The sequence below is a fragment of the Diabrotica undecimpunctata genome, chromosome 2 (assembly GCF_040954645.1).
Source record: "Diabrotica undecimpunctata isolate CICGRU chromosome 2, icDiaUnde3, whole genome shotgun sequence".
Taxonomy (NCBI): Eukaryota; Metazoa; Arthropoda; class Insecta; order Coleoptera; family Chrysomelidae; genus Diabrotica; species Diabrotica undecimpunctata.
The window spans coordinates 49,177,676-49,202,296 of record NC_092804.1 but is presented as its reverse complement, the minus strand read 5'-3'; the positions used below and the strand labels follow the sequence as shown (position 1 = coordinate 49,202,296).

At 32.2% G+C, this 24,621-nt stretch overlaps 1 protein-coding gene across 2 annotated transcripts in view; it reads right to left on the bottom strand.

The window, feature by feature from the left end:
• Nucleotides 1–926: 926 nt before the first annotated feature.
• The window catches only part of LOC140434514 (uncharacterized), a 30,760-nt gene continuing 7,065 nt past the window's right edge, over nucleotides 927–24,621 (bottom strand). The window contains exons 2-5 of one of the 2 annotated variants that reach the window (XM_072522840.1): nucleotides 19,685–19,857; nucleotides 7,265–7,496; nucleotides 1,359–1,636; nucleotides 927–1,158 (exon numbers count right to left, since the gene is read on the bottom strand). In XM_072522840.1, the coding sequence (XP_072378941.1) occupies nucleotides 985–1,158; nucleotides 1,359–1,636; nucleotides 7,265–7,496; nucleotides 19,685–19,857 (857 nt within the window). In that variant the 3' untranslated portion in view covers nucleotides 927–984. The remainder of the gene's footprint in view (nucleotides 1,159–1,358; nucleotides 1,637–7,264; nucleotides 7,497–19,684; nucleotides 19,858–24,621) is intronic. The other variant, XM_072522841.1, reaches the window with a different exon arrangement.

Here is a 24,621-nt window from a genome sequence, read left to right as displayed (position 1 = left end):
CTATTGGTGTTCGGAGGCCGCCTCAGGATTTTGGGTGCAGACCACTTCGATGGCCTGTTTCCATTCCTGTGGGATTAGTAAATGTGTGTATGTGTTGGTGTGTGTGCTTTTAGTAAGGTTGTGTATTGTTGATTGGTAAGTGTAGGGATTGTGTTGGGTGTGTGTGTTGATTAGTAAGTGTAGGAATTGGAATATGTGTGTGTGTTCTGATGTTTCTACTCACATTCAACCGTAGAATCGGTGTGCGGTAGCAGTGACCTTTTCTTCTTGAATGTCTCGAGCAGAGTGTAATTGTGGTGTGTGATTGATATGATTGATGTGTGTGTGTATTGCTTTTGTGTGTGTGTGTGTGTGTGTTAACTTTACCTGGGTGTCACTTTCGGATTCGGTGGGGCTCTACGGCGATGAGCTCCAGGACAGCACCAGTGTCAATATCTCATTGCCCCCTTATTTTCCAATAACCGGTTTGCAAGTATTTATCGACCGGCTGGCACCACACCCGTATTCGGTTGATGCTAGATTGCCAGTTTTGGTACCTTACATGCACAATTTGTACCTCCACGTGGCAATTTCGCATTTATTGTTTGTTTCTGGTGGTCCAAGTTACCAGAACGCGTCCCGTCGGCACCGTGGTTCCGTTCACGGGTTCACTAGGATATCGCGACCGTTGGCACACGCGGTTGCCGTTTTCGCGCTCTTTTTAACGGTTGAACCTTGTTTCTGGAACTTCATTTCACTGGTATACGTTCACGTTAAAGGTTTGTACGAGACTATTCGAATTATATCCAAAAAAAATGAAACAAGACAATTTAATGGATGCGTCACAAGAAGTGTGACAAAAGAATAGATTTAACATCAGCGACAAGAAGATAACCTATTTTGTTATCTTATTTTTCCAAAAGAAAAAGAAGGTATATAAACATATATTTCTAATATTACCAATAAACTGTACAATTTTGTGTATCAAAACTATTCAACGTCCCACTAAAGTCCCGGCATGATAAACGCAACATTATCGAGAGTGCTCATTAACTCTTCTGGAGTACAACAATTTTCCTGCAGCTCGGGGATCTGTTGTGTGAGACAAAGTAGAGGTCCCAATGCGCACAAAAGGGAATCTAAGAGAACTGATAAACTTCCTGATACAGCAATTTGTCCCTAAAAGCAAGCAAATAAATCATTAGACAGTTTTTTTACTATTTTAAAATAATATATTAATACATAATACTTTCAAGTAGACTTATTTATTGTTTAAACTTGTCGCTGAATCTTTTAACAATTAGTAAATTTATGACGAGTTAAGTTAAGGAGATTGGTTTATAAAATTATATAAAGTGTTTTGGGTATAAAGAGTTTACCTCATGCTCTTTGAGACGCTCTCCTATAATCGTCAAACTTTCACCTAGAAGCTTCAAATGGGCAGCAACGTCTATAGGCTTAATACCGTTTACTTTAAATGGTGAATCCTTTCCTCGGGGACTAGGTGGTGAAACGTTGATATTTTCATAGTTCGGTAATCCAAGCTGAAAAGGTTGTAGAGGACCAGGAGGAGTTTTGTTCGGCACTGTCTTCTTACTGAAAGTTTTCATGGGAGTCTTCGACGATGCTAGTGACTTAGTGAAATTTGAAAATGTATCTATAAAAAAGACAGTATTATGTGTCAATATTTTAACAAATATCTTATATTTTTCCTTTTTTCAATTGTTCAAAAGTATGGATCATTTATCGGTCTGGAAATATTCTCTAATATACAGTATCGGAAAGAATTTAAGGTGGGTATGTACTTTAAACGGTAGGAAGTTTGAGAAACATATTTAAAACGATATAGCGATACTAGTAGGCGGGGCCACCAAACCAATTCGTTCCTAATGTTTCTGTAACGCAGCGTTGCCAGGTCATCGAAGTCAGAAAATCGTATGCCGTTGTTAAAATTATCGCCTTTTATAGAACATATTATCCTATGTACTTATATTCTTTCTATGTACTTATATGAATCTTTCAAGTAATCCCCATTCTTTTTGGAGGTATGTTAGTGCTACACGTGGGTCTAGTGCTTATCCTAATGTAATGTCTAATAAAGGTGGGGATGTAATAGCTCAGAATGGTGATGAAATAGTCAACCTATTTGCCAGTTATTTTTCAGGTACATATAATGATAGTGAGTATAATGTACCTAATTTTAAATTGGACTATAGTGTGGATTTCCAGATTCTGAAGTTTAGTCTGACTGATGTTTTCGAGGGGATTATGAGTTTAAAAACTACATATTCTTCAGGGCCTGATGGTATATCTGCAGCACTTATTAAGAACTGTATTTTTCCCTTTGTAAACCTTTACAACAAATTTTCAATTTATCATTGTCATCATCTGTGTTTCCACAATATTGGAAAAATAGTTTTCTTACACCTATCTATAAATCTGGCAATCGTGAGTGTGTTAACAATTACAGAGGTATAACTATTCAATCAGCACCCCGAAACTTCTTGATAAATTGGTATCGATAAATCTCACCTGGGCTTGCAGAAACATAATTATTGATGAACAACATGGATTTTCTAATGGGAATTCAACAGTAACAAACTTTGTCAATTACCAAAAATACTTGTTGGGTGCATTCGAGAATAAAATTCAGGTCGACAGCATTTACACTGATTTCTCAAAGGCCTTTGACGAGGTTAATCATAATCTTTTGGTCCACAAACTTCATGCATCTGGCTTTGGTGACCCCATTGTTAATTGGATTAAAAGTTTTCTGATGGGACGTACACAGCAACTTCGTATTAACAATTATATTTCAAAAGAATTCCATTGTTATTCTGGTGTACCACAAGGGTCTCATTGTGGTCCCTTGTTTTTTAACTTGTTCATTAACGATATTGGTAAGGCTATCAAAAACTGACACTTCCTGCTATTTGCTGATGATTTCAAGTTATTTCGTTGTACACATAATAAATCGGATAGTGATCTCGTGCAAGATGATGTAAATAATATATGTTTATGGTCAAAACAAAATGGTTTAAGCTTAAATCCAACTAAATGTTCTTGTATTTCATTTGGTCGTATAAATAATCTAATAGCTAATAGATATGTTCTTAATGATGTACTCTTGGATTCAGTTACTGAGATTAGAGATTTGGTTGTATTATTGGATTGTGCATTGACATTTAGAAGCCATTTTCTTAAAATTAAGGAAACAGGATTTCGTAATCTTGGTTTTATTTATCGTAACAGTCCTGATCTCTCACCTATTGTATTCAAATTATTGTATTGCTCTCTGGAACGCTCAGGTCTTGAATACTGCTCTGTTGTTTGGTCTCCATTTCATCGAGTATACATTGATGGATTGGAGAGCGTTCAGAGTTCATATTAATCTATTAATATAATATTAGTATAATAATATATTAAGATTATTCTATAATAATGTCTCAATTTAACATTGCTACATTGAAGAACCGCAGGTTGAGAGCTGATATATTATTTTTCTTTAAAATATTAAACAACGTTATTAATTGTCCCTCGTTATTAGCCAATGTACACTTAAACACAATACATAGAACTCGACACACTGCACTCTTTTATGTTCCTTTTCATAGCACTGATTATGCTCGTCATTTTCCCTTGTCGAGAATGCTCAGCTGTTCCAATGACCTCCTATTGGATCCTTTCTGACCAAACATTAACGCTTTCAAAAGGCAACTTAAGAATCTAATTATTAATCTAGATATGTGATATATTTTTTTTTTTAACTTTTGTGATTTGATATACTGTTTTAATGTACAAATTTTAACACTTTACTTGTTTCTAACACTTTGTTACTGTTTTGATGTTTGTTGTACATGATCTTTACTTTTTACTATTTTTTGTATTTTATTGTAAATGGTTCTACCGTTGAAATAAATAAATAAATTTAAACCAATTTTTAAAAAATTTAATGAAGTTTCACCTTTTACATTTTCTACACTGAGTCTATATCCAGTAAGAGTTTTATTTATTTCATACTTTAATTAAATATTAACATTTAAATCATCAACAATTTGATAAACAAGTTTGTTCGTGGTCAATTGATTTACAGTTAGCGTAAATTACATTCTACATATCTTTTTGTAATTTAGATATACCATTTCCATAGTTGTATATTTTACCATCTCCCACTGTTGCTTCATTGGTCTTGAGTAATGCTATGATATTTTCAATTTTATAGATTTCCCATTGACTTTAAGTTTGACTGAACCGGTGGTATAACACTTCAGTTTGCACACTTAGTTTTCAACTTTAATCTTTATTAATCTAAGTATTTCTTGCATTCAAACTCTGTATCCACTATATTTGCCCCCAAACTAATCTTTATTTCTAGGTATTTCAATATCTTCTTTTCTATAGTATTTCTTGCATTCACACTCTGTATCCACTATATTTGCCCCCAAACTAACACCTCGGTTATTCTTAACAGGTTTTTTGAGTGTGAGATCTGGATTATACAGTCTACATCTAGTAATCAATATAATTTCATAATTCATCTGGTGGCTTCTCCTATATTACTGGTCGGTTGTACTTGTGGTCGATGTTAACTTTACCATAGAGTTTTTGAAATGTTTGTCCTTTTGTCTAGTGTTCGTTATTTGTATAAGTGTACTTAAATGTCTATAACATTCATTAATGTGCTGGATAGCTAAATTGTTGACGAAGTAAGTCTAAAACGTTATATATTTTTTATCAACCATCGAGTTTTTTTTAAGTTCGCTACTTTTCTTTCACTTGAAAAACTTCTTTTGGTTTATTTCAGATGTTCCTGAAGATGTTCTGAGAGCGAAAGTACTTGGACAAGATTTAATAAAAGAACTATGCTTGATATCTTCCTTGTATTTGAAAATTTCATATACTCAGGCGGCCCAGTAAGTACCTAGCCTACAAAAGAAAAATGAATCTTTGGAAAAGTGGAGATTTATTTCTTAGCATAGTCTTCTTTTAGCTCGACACACGACCCAGCGATACTTTAACTTCTTCAACCCGTCTAAAAAATAAGTTTTCTCGAGGTCTGCAAAGTAGGCTTTCGTGGCGACGATGACCTCATCATTATATTTAAATTTCTACCCGGCGAGTGCCCTTTTCAAGTTTAGAAACAAAAAAAAGTCACACGGATGGGGCAACAGTTCGCAGCCCAATTCGACCAATTTAGTCATATAGAAGTCTGCAATTCTTTGTCGAATCGGCCCAATAATTCGGCGTAGTAGAACCCTGTGACCGTTTTGCCCATCTCTAGGTAGTCGATGTAGATCACTTCTTGTGAATCCCAGAAAATGGTGGCCATCACGTTTCCGGTCGATAGGATAGTCTTCGTATTCTTCGGAGCAGGTCGCCGGCTGCCATCCACTGTTTCGACTTTTCTTTGATCTACGGTGTCCAGAAGATCTATGTTTCATCCACGGTTAGGAGACGACGTAGAAAATCCTTTGGATTACCCTTAAATATAGTCAAGCACTGCTCTGAAGTGGTTGCGCTTGTTCTCCGGAGAGCGCAAACGCGGCACCCATCGCGCGGACCGCTTTCTCATGACCAAAATTTCATGCAGGATATTACATACGCGGTAATTTGAGATGCCTCCTGTCTGTCATCTGGCGCACCATCAGTCGGCGATATGCCAATACCAGATCCTAGATTTTTGTCACGTTACTAGTTTTGTCCGTGGTAGCCATTTTCGGGGCACCAAGGCGTCGCTCATCAAAAACCAAGGTGCAGCCACGTCGAAACTCGTTAAACCAAATTTTGACGTTTGCCATCGATGGAGGATAGTCACAGTACACAGCGTCAAAGCGCTCTTTGATTTCCCTTCCAAAAACAAAAATCGATTCACCGACCGATATTGCTCGTTTTCCATTTTTCTAAAATCCGCGGAATACCCCGCTTTCACACGTTGTCAAAACAAAACTACGAGTCCGATTCGGTTGAAATTTTGATATTATTTTTAAGAGAAATCTATTTTGTTAATAGATTTCTCTTGAAATAGTGGCGCCATCGTGCGGTGAGGCTAAGAACTTATCGGACCGCCTTATATATATATATATATATATATATATATATATATATATATATATATATATATATATATATATATATATATATATATAATTTGGATTTAGAAATGGATTGCTAACGCCAGAAGCTCTGTTTTCTTAAACGTACTTGCGCAACCAACGATACAGAAATATGATTGTAGATATATACGCTTGTTTGATTGACTATCGGAAGGCATTTTATCGCGTTGGCCATCAAATGATAATTAACACATTGAATGGCGTTATCAGAGTACTCTACTGGCAATAGATGGCAACACTCCAAATAAAACAAATATCACCGGAACATATGGGTGAGCCCAAAGTGTAATCAAAATCCGCTGGACTACGATAAACAACATCAGGAACGCGGACGATACCGTCCTAATAGCAAACAGTGTCCAGAGCTACAAAACAAAACATTCCGGAGTCCATTGTAGCGAAATGTTCGACTTACATCAAAACATATCCAAACCCTAAATGCTAGTCTTTTCAAAGATGCCAATAAACACATATCTACATGACAAGTGTCAAAAAGTAAAACAAATAACCTTTATAAACCAAAATAGACTTGATATCAAGAATTGAACAAGCGAGGAAAATATCCATGAGCATGAAGTAATTTTTTACAAGATCAAACCTTAGTCTAAAGCTTAAAACTCGAATGATCGCACGCCACATTTTTTCTGCCTTACTCTATGGATGCAAAAGTTGGACAATGGACTCAGGAAAAAGAGTAGAGGCCTTCGAAATGTATGTATACAGAAGGATACTGCAAATTGTGTGGATAGAAAACATCACCAACGACGAGGGTCTCCAGCACATGAGTAAACAAAAATAACTATTTAACACCACCAAAGAAAGAAAAATGCAGTACTTGGGTCATGTATTAAGAGATGAAAGATACGAGCTACTTTGACTCATAATACAGAGTAAAATACAGGATAAAAGATCAGTAGGAAGACGTCAGAATTAATTTTTAAAGGACCTATAAGTGGTTTGACCGTTTATCTGCAAGAATATTTCGTGTTGCAGTTTCCAAAACTACAATTAGCATATGGATCGGCATCCTTCGGAAGAAGATGGCGTAATAAAAAGAAGATTACGCGTAGAATACTAAAAAATAAGGAAAAGCAAAGATAAAATTTTCTCGAGGAATAGAGGTATAAATCAATTCAAAAAATACAAAATAAATCTACCAAACAAAAACGTACCTTTGTCCTTTCCTTTTAGTTTGTCTGGCTTGATTATTTTACCATCTTTGATGACAAGCTTCTTCTTTGAAGAATTCGCATCTAATCTTCTGAAACCTTCATTATCTTCGTAATCACTATCAGATTCCACTGATTCGTCGATGCTGGATTCAGTAGCATTTGCATTCGGCTCGTACTCACTGGTATCAGAGCGACTATCATCCATATCGTAATTATCATCTTTCTGGTACATCTATATTATTAAAACAAAAGTATTTTTACCAAGAAGCGATAGTGCTTGTAAAAAATAAATATATCTGTACAGGGATACGGATATTTTAACTGATTGCGCTTATTGCTGCGCCCGCCCTGTTCAGGGTTGTACTCTGACGCGACTAACATGTTTTTTAAATAATACTTAAAACTACGTAAAATTTTTAGCTTAAGCAATGTACTGAGCAGTGGCGGTTTTTGGGGGTGGGCAGGATAGACCGGGCCTACCCAATAATTTTAAGAGCTTTAAAATTGAAAAACATATATTCAAAAATTATGTTAATGCATATAAATAACTTTTAAATGTACTAAATCACTCAATACATTAGCGTCCGTTAAAACAACTATGTTATTATATTACCACATAAAGCATCGAATCGTATTCAGGCATTTTAAATATCATTAATAGGCCCGATCGAAACTGGCCTACCCAGCTCACATAAGATCCCCGTACAAAAAGCGTTTGAAGTTAAGCAGCTTGCCGGACAACGATTTATATTGTCGTGTTTATGCTTGCTGTTTAGGCACCAGACGATCGGGCCTGAGCCGACCATCGTTATCACTTGCAACGTAATAATCGAATTATAATATAAATTTTCTTTTAAATTATGATAAAAAAATATGTAACATAATCTATAATTGTAACATATTTTTAAACAAACAACACAATTGCAAACAAATGCACGGTTGCCCAAATAAATTTTAAAAAATTCGTAAAATTCGAAAAAAAAAAAAAGATTCCCATTCTCACACAAAAAAAATATGCATTAGACACACTGGCGGCTACAGAAATTTTTTTGGGGAGGTCATGGATCTTGAGGGTGATTACTTTTCTCTGATGCAAGGTCACCTTTAGTCTTACCACCAATAGGATAAGTGGGTTTTCAAATATTTTTAAGGGGGGTCATGACCCACCCCGTGACTCCTCCCTCTGGATCCGCCACTGATTACACATAGCTATATGTAATTTGCTGGCTTGGCCTACCCAAAATTTTACCACACCAGCCGCCACTGGTACTGAGACGGATTTTTGGTAGTTTTGTAAAGTTTAAAGTTTTAATTATTAAAATTAAATTTATTGTTATTCTAAAAATATCACATAATATGAAATTTAGTTGATTAAACATTTTAATTGTACGAAAATTATACAATTTTTGATTGTGATTGACTTTGAAACTTTCATGTTGAAAATGAAAGATGAATTTAAAGATTTATTGATAAAATAATAATAAACAGAGATATTTATTAACATATTCAAAGAAAATTATAATGATATTATAAATAAGGATTTGTTTGTAAATGAAAAATGTTTAGTGAGCAACATTTATGTGACAGAACCTTTAAAATACAAAAGAAATTCAAGTGAGGAGAAAAGAGGGGCGTTCAGGTTGTCATAAAAATTTTAGAATCAATTTAAAATCAGAGAATAATCGAAAATCACGCAGTTTGAGATGTGTAAAATGTACCCAGATCAAAATAAAAGAAAAGCGTAAATTCAGGTCGTATAAAATTTTACAGATTATTAATAAAATTTCCATGGAGATGTCAAGTAATAATTTGAAGCTGCTGCAATAAAATTTATAAATTTTAGAATGCTGGTGCGAAATTATTGACTGTAATTATAAAAAAGTTTATATTATTGTAAAGACAAAATTTGGAATTGTGGAGTAAAATAATCGTATAAATACACAGCTTTACACAAGGCTGATTATAATGTAGAAAACATTATATATATATATATATATATATATATATATATATATATATATATATATATATATATATATATATATAAATATATATATATATATATATATATATATATATATATATATATATAAATATATATAAATATATATATATATATATATATATATGTATATATAAAGAGCGTCTATATTATCCATTTTAGAGTTAACAATTTGTTAGAGTGTGTGAATTAAATAAAATCTGTTTTAACATTTAAAAATATTCATTTTTCCTAAACAAGTTTCTAAAGTTATATATTTATTAAAGCTAAAAGGAAAATTCATTCCATAGTTTTAAGTGATCTTAAATATCTCAATTTCAGAAGAATAAATCAAAATGTCATCCTAAATTTATCTCAGTGCTTAATGTATAGTATTTTTCATATAAAAATGCGTGCACGTCACAATTTATATAAAGTGACGTCACTTAGATTTAAAATTTCCAGAACGTCAACCTTAGAGTTCAAATTTTCCTAACACGGCTAATAATACGAATGCTCTAAATAGAGGTAAGTTTAAATTTTAGAATATATAATTTTGTATTAAAATGTTTTCTTATGTATTTTAGTGTGTTGCAGTAGTCTTAAAACTAAGTGTATTTATTGTTATATAATAGTTTGAAAATAGTTGCCATTTTAAAAATTCCTCACTTACTATTCTGATGTTTTGGCAACGCTGTGGGGTTCTGACGTCGTAAATCTTGAGTGACGTGCACGCATTTTTATATGAAAAATACTATATATACCATTTTTCATATAAAAAGGCTTGCACGTCACAATTTATATAAAGTGACGTCACTTATATTTAAAATTTCTAGAACGTCAACCTTGGAGTTCAAATTTTACCTAACACAGCTAATAATACGAAACCCATACGGAACTGCTCGATCTTTCATAGGCGTCAACATGGTGTAATAATAAGAAAAATAAAATCATCATTATATTGGAAATTTTAGAATTATGTTGATTAAATAACCAAAAACATTTGTTATTATTAATAATATAAACTTTATGAAATAAGTCTTTAAGTCTAATATTCCACAAAATAATAATTTTAATTAAATAGATTAGACAATTGTACGCAACTGATACAGGAATACTTCAAATTTTATACACAGTTCAGCGTGTGGCAAAAGTGTATAAAGTGTTGGCGCTTTTTTAGAGTAAGAATTTTGTTTATGTTTTGATTTCTTGCACAATTTGATCTTAATATAATATATATTAATAAATTGTATTTATTATAAATACATATTAAATTTAGATTAATAGTTTTAAAAACTAATTATTGTTGTGTATTGTGATTGTGCTATGCCAAAACAAATAAATAGTCTGTAGAAAGCTGATAAGCTTTCATATAAGATAGATTATTTTAAACAAGAAATAAAGACGGGACGTTTTTACTATTAAAGCCCTAAAAGAGGCAAGTTTAAAATTCAGAATATATAATTTTGTATTAAAATGTTTTCTAATGGATTTTAGTGTGTTGCAGTAGTCTTAAAACTAAGTGTATTTACTGTTAATATAATAGTTTGACAAATAGTTGACATTTTAAAAATTCCTCACTTTCTAACTATTCTGATGTTTTGGCAACGCTGTGGGGTTCTGACGTCATAAATCTTGAATGACGTGCAAGCATTTTTATATGAAAAATGCTATATAGTTAATTCTTCAATGTTGATAAGTTCTTAGTCTTAGAAAAATACAAACAGTTTAAAGTATTCTTACAAGGATGAGGAATAACTGCAACTGACATTTTCACTATTAGTACCAATTTTTATAATCAGTGGTTCCGCTATGACCTCCATAATATTATCGAGTTTCCAGAACTTGTGTTTTCCGTATTTTTAACATACTCCACACACTTTTTCCATTTTTCCGGGGTAATGTTGGTTAGGGCTTCATCGAAGAGGTTCTTTACATCTGCGAATTTAAAAATTTTGTTGCCAGCAATGGGGCCACTAATTGTAAAAGTTCCACTTTTAACATATCGTCATTGAAATGAATATCTTTTGAGAGTTGTTCCATGATGTAGTAGGTACTTTTTCAATTTTTCGAGAATGTTAACATGCATTATCAACAACTGTCACACAGTCATCTTCTAAACGGGGCAATGTACTTGCAAACCACCTTTCGAAACTCTCAGCGTCCATCTCTTGTGTTTCACTCCCAATGTGTGTAATAATAAGTCATTTACCTTTGGTCGATGGATTTTTAAGACCTGTTGAAAGATCAGATAAAAACGCCTGCCTTGAAGATTTGACCGTTTCGTCAACCCACACATGGGATTTTATATGTTCTGAATTTACTCATGTTTCGTCTAAATAATAAATTTTTTATCATCTCGATCTAACAAAGCACTATTTCTACCCCCTCCATACGTATTTACAATCAAGTGATTCGACAAGCTTTTACGTTCGTTAACAGCTAAAAGAACTTTATGTATAGTGGGTATTTCGTTTGTGCAATGGACAGATTTATCGGTATCATCAATTTTGTCTAATATAGTTTTCCTGGGTTTAGTTTTTATCGAAGAAGAAAATGTTCCTCTGCTCTCTAACAATTCTGTACACAGAAGCTTCACCTATTCCACAAGAAAAAGCTGTCTGTTTCACTATTTCCGAAACCAAAGCTTTCGCATGCGATTCTATTGTCGATGTATAAACATTATAAATAACACTTTTTTCCGTACTACTAAAAGAAAGTATTTTTGACCCTTTTTTGGGGTAATTTCTTCCGCAGAATCTGTAGAACTGGGAATTTTAAATTACAAATTAGAACTCACAACCTTGAAAAATTTTAATAAAACTAAAAAAATTCTAATTTAAATTACTAAAAACTAAAAAAAACTAAAAAACTACTACATACACTTTAAATTAACAAACAAATAATTATACACGCAAATAGAATATCATTCATTAGAACGAAATGCCATCTTAATGCAGAAAGAAACGTTAAGAAAAAGTTATACGCGGCTACTCGACTGATACTGAACAAAACAAGTCCGGTCCTGAGACAATAGACCACGTCTTTTTGTTCACATGGACTATCGCTTCTCAATAAAAATATGAGTAAACTGTTTATGACTATTCAGAACTATGAGTCGTGATTCATAGTATAAAATCAATAATAACTTGGTTTGGTGCTAAACCCACACTGGTACTTTTTATTTATTTATGAGCACTTTCATAGCTAAATTTTTAGATGCCAATTGCGTGATAAAGTATTTTCCACCTAAGAAGACCGCTTTGCAATTAAATGCTGGTAACTTTATTACTAGCGGACCAGATAAGTGGCGATATATTTTACACTACCTTTATGAATAACATTTTACTGCTCTGTTATTTCAATCAGCACTGCTCAACAAGTTATCGATTATTGGTTTTAACATTTTATTGCGATAGTACGAGTACGGAATATTTAATTACTATTTAAATGGGAATAAGCCACAATTAAAGGTTAAAGTACGTTTATTGACGTTTCAATTTCCACTTCGGAAATTGAAACGTCAATACACGTACTTTAACCTTTAATAGTGGCTTATTCCCATTTAAATAGTAATTACTTTAAAATGCCACAAGAAAATAGCTTCAGAACAATATACGGAATATTTATTTAAACAGTAAATTTATTACATGTTAATTTTTTTTTAAATTTCTTCTGACGTATCGTATAATGTAGGTTTACCCAATAATCAAAATTATGCCTTTACAAGAACATATTATTTGAAAACTAAGGAGTACCATGTGTCATAATAATTGTAATCTCCTTTATACACACTTTAAAAATTTGTTTAGTAATGTATTTCTTAAATCCACACAATCATTGAAAAATAATTCATGCTATTTAAAAATATCTTTCTGTTAACGACACTGTTAGCGACAAAGTAGATCAAATTCAAACTTGTCATCGTATTACACTTCTGTTTATCGTTAAAAATTAATTGATGGTCGTGGATTGTATTGGTGTTATTTAATAATTTAGCAAAATACATAATCAGCAAAAATCTTATTTAAAACATGCAAATGGTTTTTGCAATCACAATCAATGCAGTGTTTATGCTTGTTTAGCATTGGCTGTTAAATAATTTGTGTTCGATTGTTTCGTCTGTTGTACAATCCTCGTCCTTTTTAGGGTGTAGTAGTTGTATATAAGTACCTATTTTTTTATAGTAGTGTAGTGAAGCAGTGCTTTAAAGTAAAATGAGTAATTTGGAAGAAAATAAAATACAGTCGAAACGTAGAGTGTTATCTCCAGAAGACCGGCGTTTAGTTCTGAAAGTCGAAAGTTATTTCAATTTGGAAAAAAATAATATGGGTCCATTGACATCTGTTATGGCAGTTCAGGAACGCACATGCGATGCTTGTGGTATCTCAAAGAGGACATTCCGAAGAATTAATAACATGAGTGAGGATGAAATAAATAAAGTAAGCAAGAGAAATCGTAGACATCCAAAAACTTTAGATTTGCACCAGTCAATTAAACTTGCAATTAAAATTATATATAATATATATAAAGCCAAAGAACATGTAACAATTAGTGTTGTCTAACAAAAAAAAAAACAAGGAACTGTGTGATATTAGTTTAACAAGTTTGTGGAGAGTGCTGAAACATTTAGGTTTTCTATATAAAAAGACAAATAATAGACAAGTATTGTGTGGACTCTCTAATGTTGTTTCAAAACGGTGGCATTTTTAAAGAAAATACATGAACAATAAAACGTGTGATAGTCCGAGGTAAGTTATATTTTTAGATGAAACTTGGATTTTCGCTAAAGAAAATATGTCAAAATCATCATGGCAAGATGGCACCACGAAATGTTATTCTTCTAGTCGTTCCGGTAATGGTAAACGTTACATCATACTTCATGCTAGAAATGATGAGGGTTTTATTCCTAACGCTAGTTTAATTTTTTCGTCCACAAAGAATACATGTGAACATAACAACTAACAAAGGTAAGACAGGGATTTTTCAAATAGAAATTATTCTTCAAGAAGCTTCTTCCCTAGTTATTCCAACGTTTAAATATAACATTTATACAGTGCTTCTAAAAGTCCCCGCTAAAATCCAAGTTAGATTAGCGCAGACTGATTAGAGAGTATAGAATACTCTGAGATCCTCTCGACAACAAAATATAATATAACCACCTGTCGTCTTCGATCAGACTGGAGATCCACACGCTGAACTAACAGCAGTGGATGCAAGTAACCTCTCTCCTGGACTACCGTGATGGTGGCAAATTCTGGAACAAATTCAAAGTCCTAATCAGACAAAAGTTCATTCCCGTTCACATATTCTAGTAAATAACAATATCTTGAGCACGAACACATAATGTAGACCGAACACCGAGCAGATAGTTAGTAGTACGAAATATTCCTTATTGACTGAGCAGCAAACTTCATTTCACAATCCATCAGCGAATTAACATACTCGCTATCGGCATCTTCCTCGATGTCCACAAAGTTTTAGACCGGGTCTAGCACTCCCTGATCGAGAAACATCACCAGGCTGTATTGTCTGAGAATCATCAATTTCTACCTCTCTGACCGGATAGTTTGCGTCCAAGTCGCTCACAAACTTTTAAAATCCTTAACTCCCCAAGCAGGAGTCATACGAGATTCAATACTTGCACCGATTTGATACACAATATACTATAACAACCTTCCCAAGCCGAATATCAAATCGGACAACACACTCCTATAAGCTGATGACACTGCCCTGTTCTCTAAAGTAACTCCTTATCGCACTACAGACAGCGATATGTATTTGATAAAGCTCGCATGCACCGAACAGTTCTTTCTATCTTTATCTTTTTCTACCTTTCTATCCTGCCATTCTCCATCTATAAGGTCTCGTTTTTCGATGGTTGTGTCCACTTCATCCCTTTCATGATCTTCGGGACTACCTCTTTATCTCTATTCTATTGGGCTTCAATCCGAAATATTTGATATCCACTTTGTATGATCTGCTCTTCTCACATGTACATACCAAATAAAACGTTTTTCTACAATTTATTATAGGATGTTTTGTTCTACTGTGTCCTTTTTATATTATCATTTCTAATAAGGGTCAGTCTTGTTACTCTACAGTTTCTTCTCATGAACTCTATTTTGGTTGGTGCAATTTTGAACTTGTGTCGTTTGTTTATTACCCAATTCTCTGCTCCGTAAGTGAATACATTACGTATGTATTAAGGTATGATATATCCTCTTCTTTGTATTTCTGGTAATCTGTCTATCACATAGTATCCTGTTCATTTGTTTGATACATGTTCTTGTCTGTGCTAATCTGCTGATCATCTCTTGCTCAGTGGTTCCATTCTTTGAGATTAGGAATCCTAAGTATTTGAATTTTTCAGTGCCTTTAATTTCCCTATCTTGGTTAATTTCCAAGTTTTTACTTGTTCTTATTCTTTTGTTAATATTCAGTATTTTCTAGGATTAAGTCTTCACGTATTCCCATACCATCACATTTCCCTTTCTATGGCTTTAATATTTGTTCTATATAGCTTCGGTGACTTTAATATGGCGTCAGAGCTGTAGACCATCTCTGCAGTAAGCCTTTCATGGTCTTAAATTCGTTCGAGTATTTATTGCCAATTTTAACTCTTAGCCTGTTTTTGTTGTATAGGTTTTTACAGCTTCGATTAAACTGAGCGATCCCGATTTACATCGTTTTCCCTAGTTTCACCGACCTAGTTGTGCGTTGAATTTTCTAAGACGCTCAACTAGAATACTGCTATCAAAAACACCTTAGGGTGAGACGAGGAGCCAATCTGCTAGGAGCACTAAAAGGTAAATTAAGCAATACTTACCATATCAACAAAATGTACATAAGACCTATGATCAACTACAGACGCAGTGGTAAACAAACGCCAGATTATCACGCTTATGGTAGAAGAAAGAAAAAAAAAATGGAGAGAAAAGACGCCAGGATTATCTCTCAGCATGCATCCACCTATTGGCTCTAACATCTCGACAATTTAAAGTCGAATCTAGTCTCTCGGCAAACGATACGTCCTGAGAGTCATCTCATGAAGTCTCAAACATCTGAGCAAAAGAGGTTTTTCTTAAGACGTTCCGACATTCAAATCGGAAGCACTTGTCAAAATATTCATGATCAAAAATTAATTCCATTAAGTTAAAATAGACGTAAGGACAAACAGGGTATGGGACTTAAAAGTAGAAATGACTAAAAATAATTGCAAAAGAAAACAAGTTACATAAACCAAAGCTTTCTCTCTTCAGCGTTTTAACCTCTTCGGTGATTGTACTGGGCTAAATAAAGACGTCGAATCTATAAAAAAAAGAAGAGTACGTGGCTAGACCTTTATAGGAAGTTGTACCAAAGACACTACTGTGAGAGTATAATTTGGATGTCAAGACTCTCTAGTGCAGACACGAATGAAGGAGCCGATGTCCTTGCTGGGCCTTTTCTTTGACTATCGTTATATAGACCTACTCTCGAATATAATACGAAAAGGCAACAACATCTCTCAAACAAATGCAATTGACTAAGTACATTAAAATAAACCGTATAATCAGACATTAAGATATCATACCGCCAAAACAATTTAACATATCGTTAAAAGCTAAACTAGAACATCCTAAGTATTAACAAAAACGGATAAGCGTATACTATCTAAACCACTTGCGACATTCTAGTTACGCGTAAATTATGCAACTACATTCATTCTACTTATATCTTATATTATTTCAAGAATTTCAAAAAATGGCTGAGGATTTGAATAAAAAATAAAAAAAAGTGGTATTAGGTAATTTTATAGGGCAATTCATAACTCATCAAAGCAAATCAGAATGAAGAAATAAAAAAAAGAGAAGACTAAATAGGACGGCATTTTTTATGGTACAACGATCGTTTTCTTTAACGAGGTATTAAAGGAAGAGCATTATTTAATTTTATAAATGTACAGATGTATATACAGGGTGGTCCTTAAGTAATTGTACAAAAAGAAACAGTAGATTCTACATTTTAAAATATTATGATTTAAGCCAAATTGCTTAAATAAAATGTTGATTATTAAGAAAGATACAGGGTGTCAAAGTGCAAATTTAAAATTTTATTTTTCGCCATAACTTTCGTGTTTGTAAATATTTATGCATAAAAATTTACAACTGTGTACTTTTAAATATGAGAAATTATAATTTGATGCAAACTTTAATGTAGCTGATAGAGGGCGCCACATATGCCACATATGCTGCATAAATTTGCACTTTGTTTTTTTGCTCTTTGAGTTATCTGTATTTGTGACTAAAAATATTAAAGATACATTATTTTAACAAAAGAAAGGTATATTTGTTAATAACTTCAAAACTCAACAGTTTTCGAGATAATCGCATTTTACAAATCAACTGCATAATTCTGATTTAAGGCAATTACTCCAGGAAAAGAAGGAAAAATAGACAAAAACATTAATAAATCTAAATTTTGGTATAAAATACCTTTAACTAAAGTTAACAGTTAACGAAATATTAAATAAAATAAATATATCAGCAGGATAACTAATAATAGGATTTGACAAAAAACAGAATAATAGGATTTTACATCAAACATTTTACGTTTTTTGTTAAATTAAAGTCATAATCAAAACATTTTGTTTACAAACCATATTAAGAAATAGTTAAACTAAATAACATAACTTTTTGTCAAAGTAAGTGTTCGATATGTCCGCCATTTTCTTTAAATCATTTGTCAATATATTCCATAAAAGATCGTCTCATATTAAATAGCATCATTGGTTCTAAAGAAACTGCTGCAGTATTTATTTCTTCCCATAGTGGAATGCGAATGTTTATGGAATTGTTTTAGATACGTTGTTTTAATACGCCCCATACACCAAAATCAAGCGGAATAAATTCTGGGGTACGAGATGGCTATAATGTATAATGGATGAATATATTCTTTTGGATATATATCCAAATCTTATGGTATATTATGGAACTACACCTTATTTTTCACTGAGATTAAATAATGTATTAAACTGTGATGTATCTCATGCATTGGTTACTTATATACACACGGAATAACCTATCGATGACATTACTTATTTATATTACGTTACAGCTTACGACTAACTATAATTACATCTCGAACAAATAGACTAGTATGATTCACTAACGAACTAATATTATGCTGAACTAAATTACCTGTGTGTTTACTATATTTATAACAATATCGGTTATTCTAATATAAATGCTGAGTCTTTAAGGTTAGATTTGTAGCAAAAGTATTATGAAACAAGACACATGTGTTATTCAATACCTGTGCTTTAGTTTCTAATTGTCCTAATAAAAATGGGTAAACAATGTACGTAATGAATAATAATAGTATTAAGTAAAATAATAAATATTATTTTGGGATTTTTCATAAATTAAATAATTATATCAATATCTCACCACCTTGCCAAGGAATATGACTGCCACGACCAATCCAACGTTCAGAAAAGTTATATTTAAGTATGTTCTCACTGCCTTCTCTCTAGAATGTGGTGGTGTACCATCTTACATAAACCACATATTTTGGGTTTTTAGCATTTTACAATAGGGAAAAAGTAATACAATGCCAGTAGGTATAGAAACTTAAGAAGCGATATAAAAGGGAAATTGTAAACATGATGACGGCCAACGTCTGAAAACGGAGACGGCACCTAAAGAAGAAGACGAAGAATATTTTCTCCAATAAGACATTTAACAGCCATAGCAAAAATTTTGTAATGTTACATTATCATCTATAAGGTGTTTTAATAAGAATAAACTATGAATTATGCCTATCTATATGTATTCAGTGCTTTACCGCACAAATATCACAACTAAGAATTATTATGCAGCTGACTTATAAAATGCGATTATCTCGAAAACGGTTAAATTTTGAGGTTACTAGCAAGTATACCTTTTCTTTGTAAAAATAATGTATCTTTAATAATTTTTAATAAAAATAGAGTTAACTTAAAGAGCAAAAAAGTTAAGCGCAAATCTATGCCATACATGTGGCGCCCTCTATCAGTTACATTAAACGATATATAAAATTATAATTTATCCTACTTAAAAACATCTAATTATAAATTTTTGTCCAAAAATATTTACAAACGTAAAAGTTATAGCGAAAAATAAAATTTTAAATTTCCACTTTAACACCCTGTATCTTTCTTAATATCAACATTTTATTAAAGCAAATTGAATTAAATCGTAATATTTTAAAGTGCAAAATCTACGGTTTCTGTTTGTACAATTACTTAAGGACCACCCTGTGTATTACGTAGGCAAATAAGTTTAATTCTAATGAATTACTGACAAAAATTTTTTCTTGAAAAATAGTTATCCTCTATTATAAATTTAGTTATTTAACCGTCAATAACAAATCAAAATATTTGTAACAAGTATTTAAAAATATAACTATTACCTTACCTCATCATATTTTTGTTTCTTAGGTAAACCCTCAAAATTTTCCTGTTTTCTCTGTATAACTGGTGACTTTTTATTAAAATTTCTTTCTATTTCATCTGGAGATTCGAAGTCCATTAACTTTGAAGATTTTTTCCTGACTCTTCCACTTCTAGATATTCCTGTTACTTCTAGATCTAAAACAATAGTTTCTGTTTAAACATGATAAAATAGTATTAATATACTTTTAGTGATTCTTGTGTTATATGATCACGTTAACAACTTGAATGGATGAAGCAAGTGAACAATCCGTGAAACAAACGCATACATTTTCAGTCTTTCAGTCAGATTTAATAGACTGTTTGATTTGACTGATTCGAAGGAATTCTACTTACTTTTCGGCACCTTTGTAAATAGTACATTAACAAATATAGAATAGGAGGGACTATTTTTTCTGCAGTGGCCGGCCTGTCTACAAATAGTTTGACTTTCGATTAGATGAAAAGACTAGGTGCTGGATTGGCAGTAGATGTAATTTTTGTGTGGTTTGTTTGTTTTTTAATAGATTGTAAAAAGGCCAGACTTAACGCATATTTGATGCTCTCTTTTGTACTGATATAAGCGCTTATGAACAGCATCTTTAGAGGCAATTTTATGTCCCCCTCACCGCTTCATTTGCTAAGATTTAAGGCTAACAATATGTGGAGACTTCCTAATGATCTATCGAATAACCACACAAATATTACTGAAATTGTTCTTTAGAAATCTATCTTGCAGATAAACTTAGAGATGATGGCGCCAGAAATTATTTTTGTCCAAAAGTTTAATGGGGTTTTACCAAAAAAAATTTACAGCATTGGTCAACACACTACAATGTTCAAGGTTGAAGTTATTACGTTAGTAGCCTGTACCGATGAGAAGGGAGGCTACAAAGTGAAAATAATTAATCTTTTTGGTGATGGTTGCAAGATGTTGGACGTTGCAAGATAAGAGTTCAAAAATAGCTGGATAGGAGTCATTTAAACAAACGGGGGGACAAATCCATACAAGGAAACTAATAAATAGTATCGATAGAAGACTCTCCAGTAGCCTGACAAACCTCAGTAAATGGCAGTTAAAAACAGACACAGAAGCAGTGACTGGGGCACTGTCGACTGAGAAAGCATTTATACAACATAGGTATTTAGCTGAATGAACCATGACATGCTGCTCAAAATGCAAATAGGAAGAATAAACTACCATTCACATCATTTGCAAATGTAAATTGCTTAGTGATCTGAGGCTGGCATAATCAGCCAACCAAGAATTGAATTTGAAGAGATCCTTAAACACCCAGTAAGTATGTTGATGGTTTTCATTGAAGTCTCAATATTTTTTGGTATAGTTGGAAGGATATAGTGCGGTAAAATGGTCTTAGTGTGCCATGTGCCAATTACCACCAAAAAAGAACCGTAGCAATACATTTTTGAGCGACAGAAAATATTTGGACATTTTTCTTGATAGATGAAAAAACATGACTTCTTTGCAATGGATTTCCTTATTTATAACAATTTTAATATATAGGTACTGTGTCTCAAAAATTTTTATACAAATGGAGGAAAAGCTTATCAAAAGGTCACAAAAAAATATTCTTTATAAAATGCTCTGCTTGACCTGGAAATCTATAATCAAGTATGAACATTTCAAAGCATTGGCTGGAATATAGTGAAAATAAACAACAATGATTTGTAAATATGTGAAAGTAAGTGAAAATAATGTTTAAATTCAAATGAAGAGAAAAATGTTCATTGAAATTGTTATATACCTACGTTCAAATTCTAGGTGTTTCACGATCATGAGATTTAGAATTTTCCCATATATATCCATATATAATGGATACTTGGATAAATGTAACATGGCACTAGGTGTTTTTTAAATCATAAACAGTTTTTGCTGTACAGTAAGTTCTGCATTAAACAATTTCATAGAATTTACAAGAAACACAAAATTTAAAGAAACTATGATTTGCACAAGAATTCTATGATTATAAGTATTTTGAATTGTGATTTAGCTTCAAAAATTAAACAATCTGAAATAGATGAAACTTCTTTGGTTTGTGGTGCTATAAAGAGAATGCACAAAATATCATGGAATAGAACAACGAATGTAAGATCATAAAACTGATTAAAATTAAAAAACTTTAATATTTGTTTCATATAGTGGAACGGGAGAAATATGCATTACTTAGATTGATTATGCATGGGAAGATACAAGGAACGGGAAACCCGGGCAGCTGTAGAATGTGTTAGCTGAGATATCTAAGAGTGATTTGGTTGCAGCTCATTCGAACTCTTTGGTAATGCAGCTAATAAGGTTAAGACAGTGATGATAGTTTCCAAACTTTGATAGGAAGACTCAGGTTCTTTTTATTTTTCAATTTATTTGCTAATTAATCGCTTTATTCAATGTACAGCTTATATTTGTACTGGCTCTATAACCTGGTTATTTGTTCTTAAATTCTTATTTAGTGCAGTGTATTGGATATTCGATTTGATTATAGCCATATATGTTTAAATATTTAACATGAATCTGTGTTCTTGGCTCTCTTACCAAAGTTAAATAAGTGAATAAACAAAGCATTTTTTTAATTTATAATATTACTTATTACTTGTATAAGATATTGATATTTTAGAGATTTATCATAGAGAGTAACAGTTAGACAGGTAATGACATGATATCAAAAAGAAACTGTGGTTCATTAATAAGTACAATAGCTTAAAGCAAAATGATGATCTTCATACTAAGAATTTTTTCATAACCCACTATACCACATCTGTATTTCAAGCAAAATATATTTTTACTCATTGAATATTCGATATGTTATATTTCTTGTATATTGCCAATATTATAGTCTCTCTCTGAACTAATTTTTTTTCAATGTTCTATATTTTTACTATGTCAATAATGTTTCCTGGATTACAATATATAACCATTTGTAAAAATAAAGTGATTATTTCAATTGGCCATTTATTGTAGTACGAGGGGTAACCAAAAAGTTACATGGCTGTTGAAAAACTATTAATTAGAAATATTATAAATCATTCAACATGATCCCCTTCTAATTACTTCCCTTGTCAGCATATATAATTCTCCACTAATTATGAAATTAAATAAGAATTGTTTTTGTGTAACTTCGTTTAGCCTCTCCAACCATATGTCTTTAATTTAATTAAATGAGTCAAAACCCTGTATTTCAAAAATCTCTTGAGTTTAATACAGTAAAAAAAAGTTAGTTTGATAAGGTTTGATCACCATTTAGCATTTCAAGAAGTTTCTGACACTAAGATTATTTTTGTTCTTCAGTAAACAACCAGATGGTGCATGTTCAGTTTTTGGATTAAAAGTCTTGGCATGTACCAAACACATAAAATGTTACATTCTTCAGCCATCTCACCATTAGTTAGGCAGTGGTTGGACCACAAGACACTCTTCGCTACTTTTGAAGATATATTGCCTGCTGAAAAGATTCACCCTTCTTTAAACCACCTGAATCACTAATAATACTGTAACTAACTTGAACATTCATTCCCAAATAACGCTTGTAGCAATTGAAAACTTTTTGGTAGATGTTTTAAGCAGTTTAATGACAAAACTTGATATAAATAGTTATAGAATTTAAAAATGCAAAACATGTTTAACAGAAACAGCTGTAACTTCTGGAAAATTAATACAATTAAGCATCAGAAAAACAACTGGGCTGAGTCATAGTAAACATTGCTACCAACCACACTTTGCTCTGTTGCGACTTTATTAAGGCATTTAAAAATTCCTGGAACCTAATGATCAGTCCTTGAACGTCCATAAGTGATATAATTAATTCAGTATTCTTTTCGAAGAAATGTTAAATCTTCCAAAAACCAATTCAGAACAACACATGACCAGGACAGTTATCTTATATGTATGTGCATTAAGTTGGGAGCAAATTTGTTAAAAAAAATATAATTTGAAATCTGCTTATCAAACAGCATTACTAACAAGATGAAATTAAGACATCAGTTAGACCAAGTCTAAATAGACATATATACATGTATGCTACAACTGCAAATAAATTAGTATATTATGACTTTAGCTGTGGAACTTTATTTCACAATGTTCTCCTATGTGCAGGAGACTTTTGATAGCATATGCAATACACTGATAGCATATGCTAATACCAACCAGATATAAAAAGAAGCAATGGATGACGGAAGAAATTTTAGATTTAATGGAAGAAAGACGTCAATAAAAAAACAATGATAATCAGATGTAAAAAAAGTGGATAAACAAATAAAATACAGAATTAAGAAAGCGAAAGAACAATGCGCAGAAATAGAAGAATACCAGAAAAGACATGATAGTTTTAACACACATAAAAAAATTAAAGAAAATTAACTCACAACAATAGAACAAGAAAACCGGGAATACTGAAAGGAAAAAAACCGGAAAATACAGATGGAGATAGAATTAGAAGATAAGAGGATATGGTTTTAAAGATATTAAAAGAGGAAATTAAAATGGCATTAAAAAACAGCAAAAATGGTAAAGCAGTAGGTCCAGACCAAATCCCTATAGAAACCTTAAAATGCATAAATGATGAAACCTTAGACATTATAGTAGACTTATTTAACTCAGTATACAAAACAGGACACATACCGAAACAATGGTTACTCTCCACCTTTTGTGCTATACCTAAAATTACAAACTCTAAATATTGCAGTGAATACAAAACAATATCACCAATAAGTCACATTCTCAAAATATTCCTGAAAATAATACATGTTCGTATAAATAAAAGACTGGAAGAAGGAATAGATGATAGTCAGTTTGGGTTCAGAAACAAACTAGGAACCAGAGAAGCGTTATTTGCTTTTAATGTGTTAGCTCAAAGATGCATGGATATGAATGTTGATGTGCATGTTTGTTACGTTGATTTTGAAAAAGCA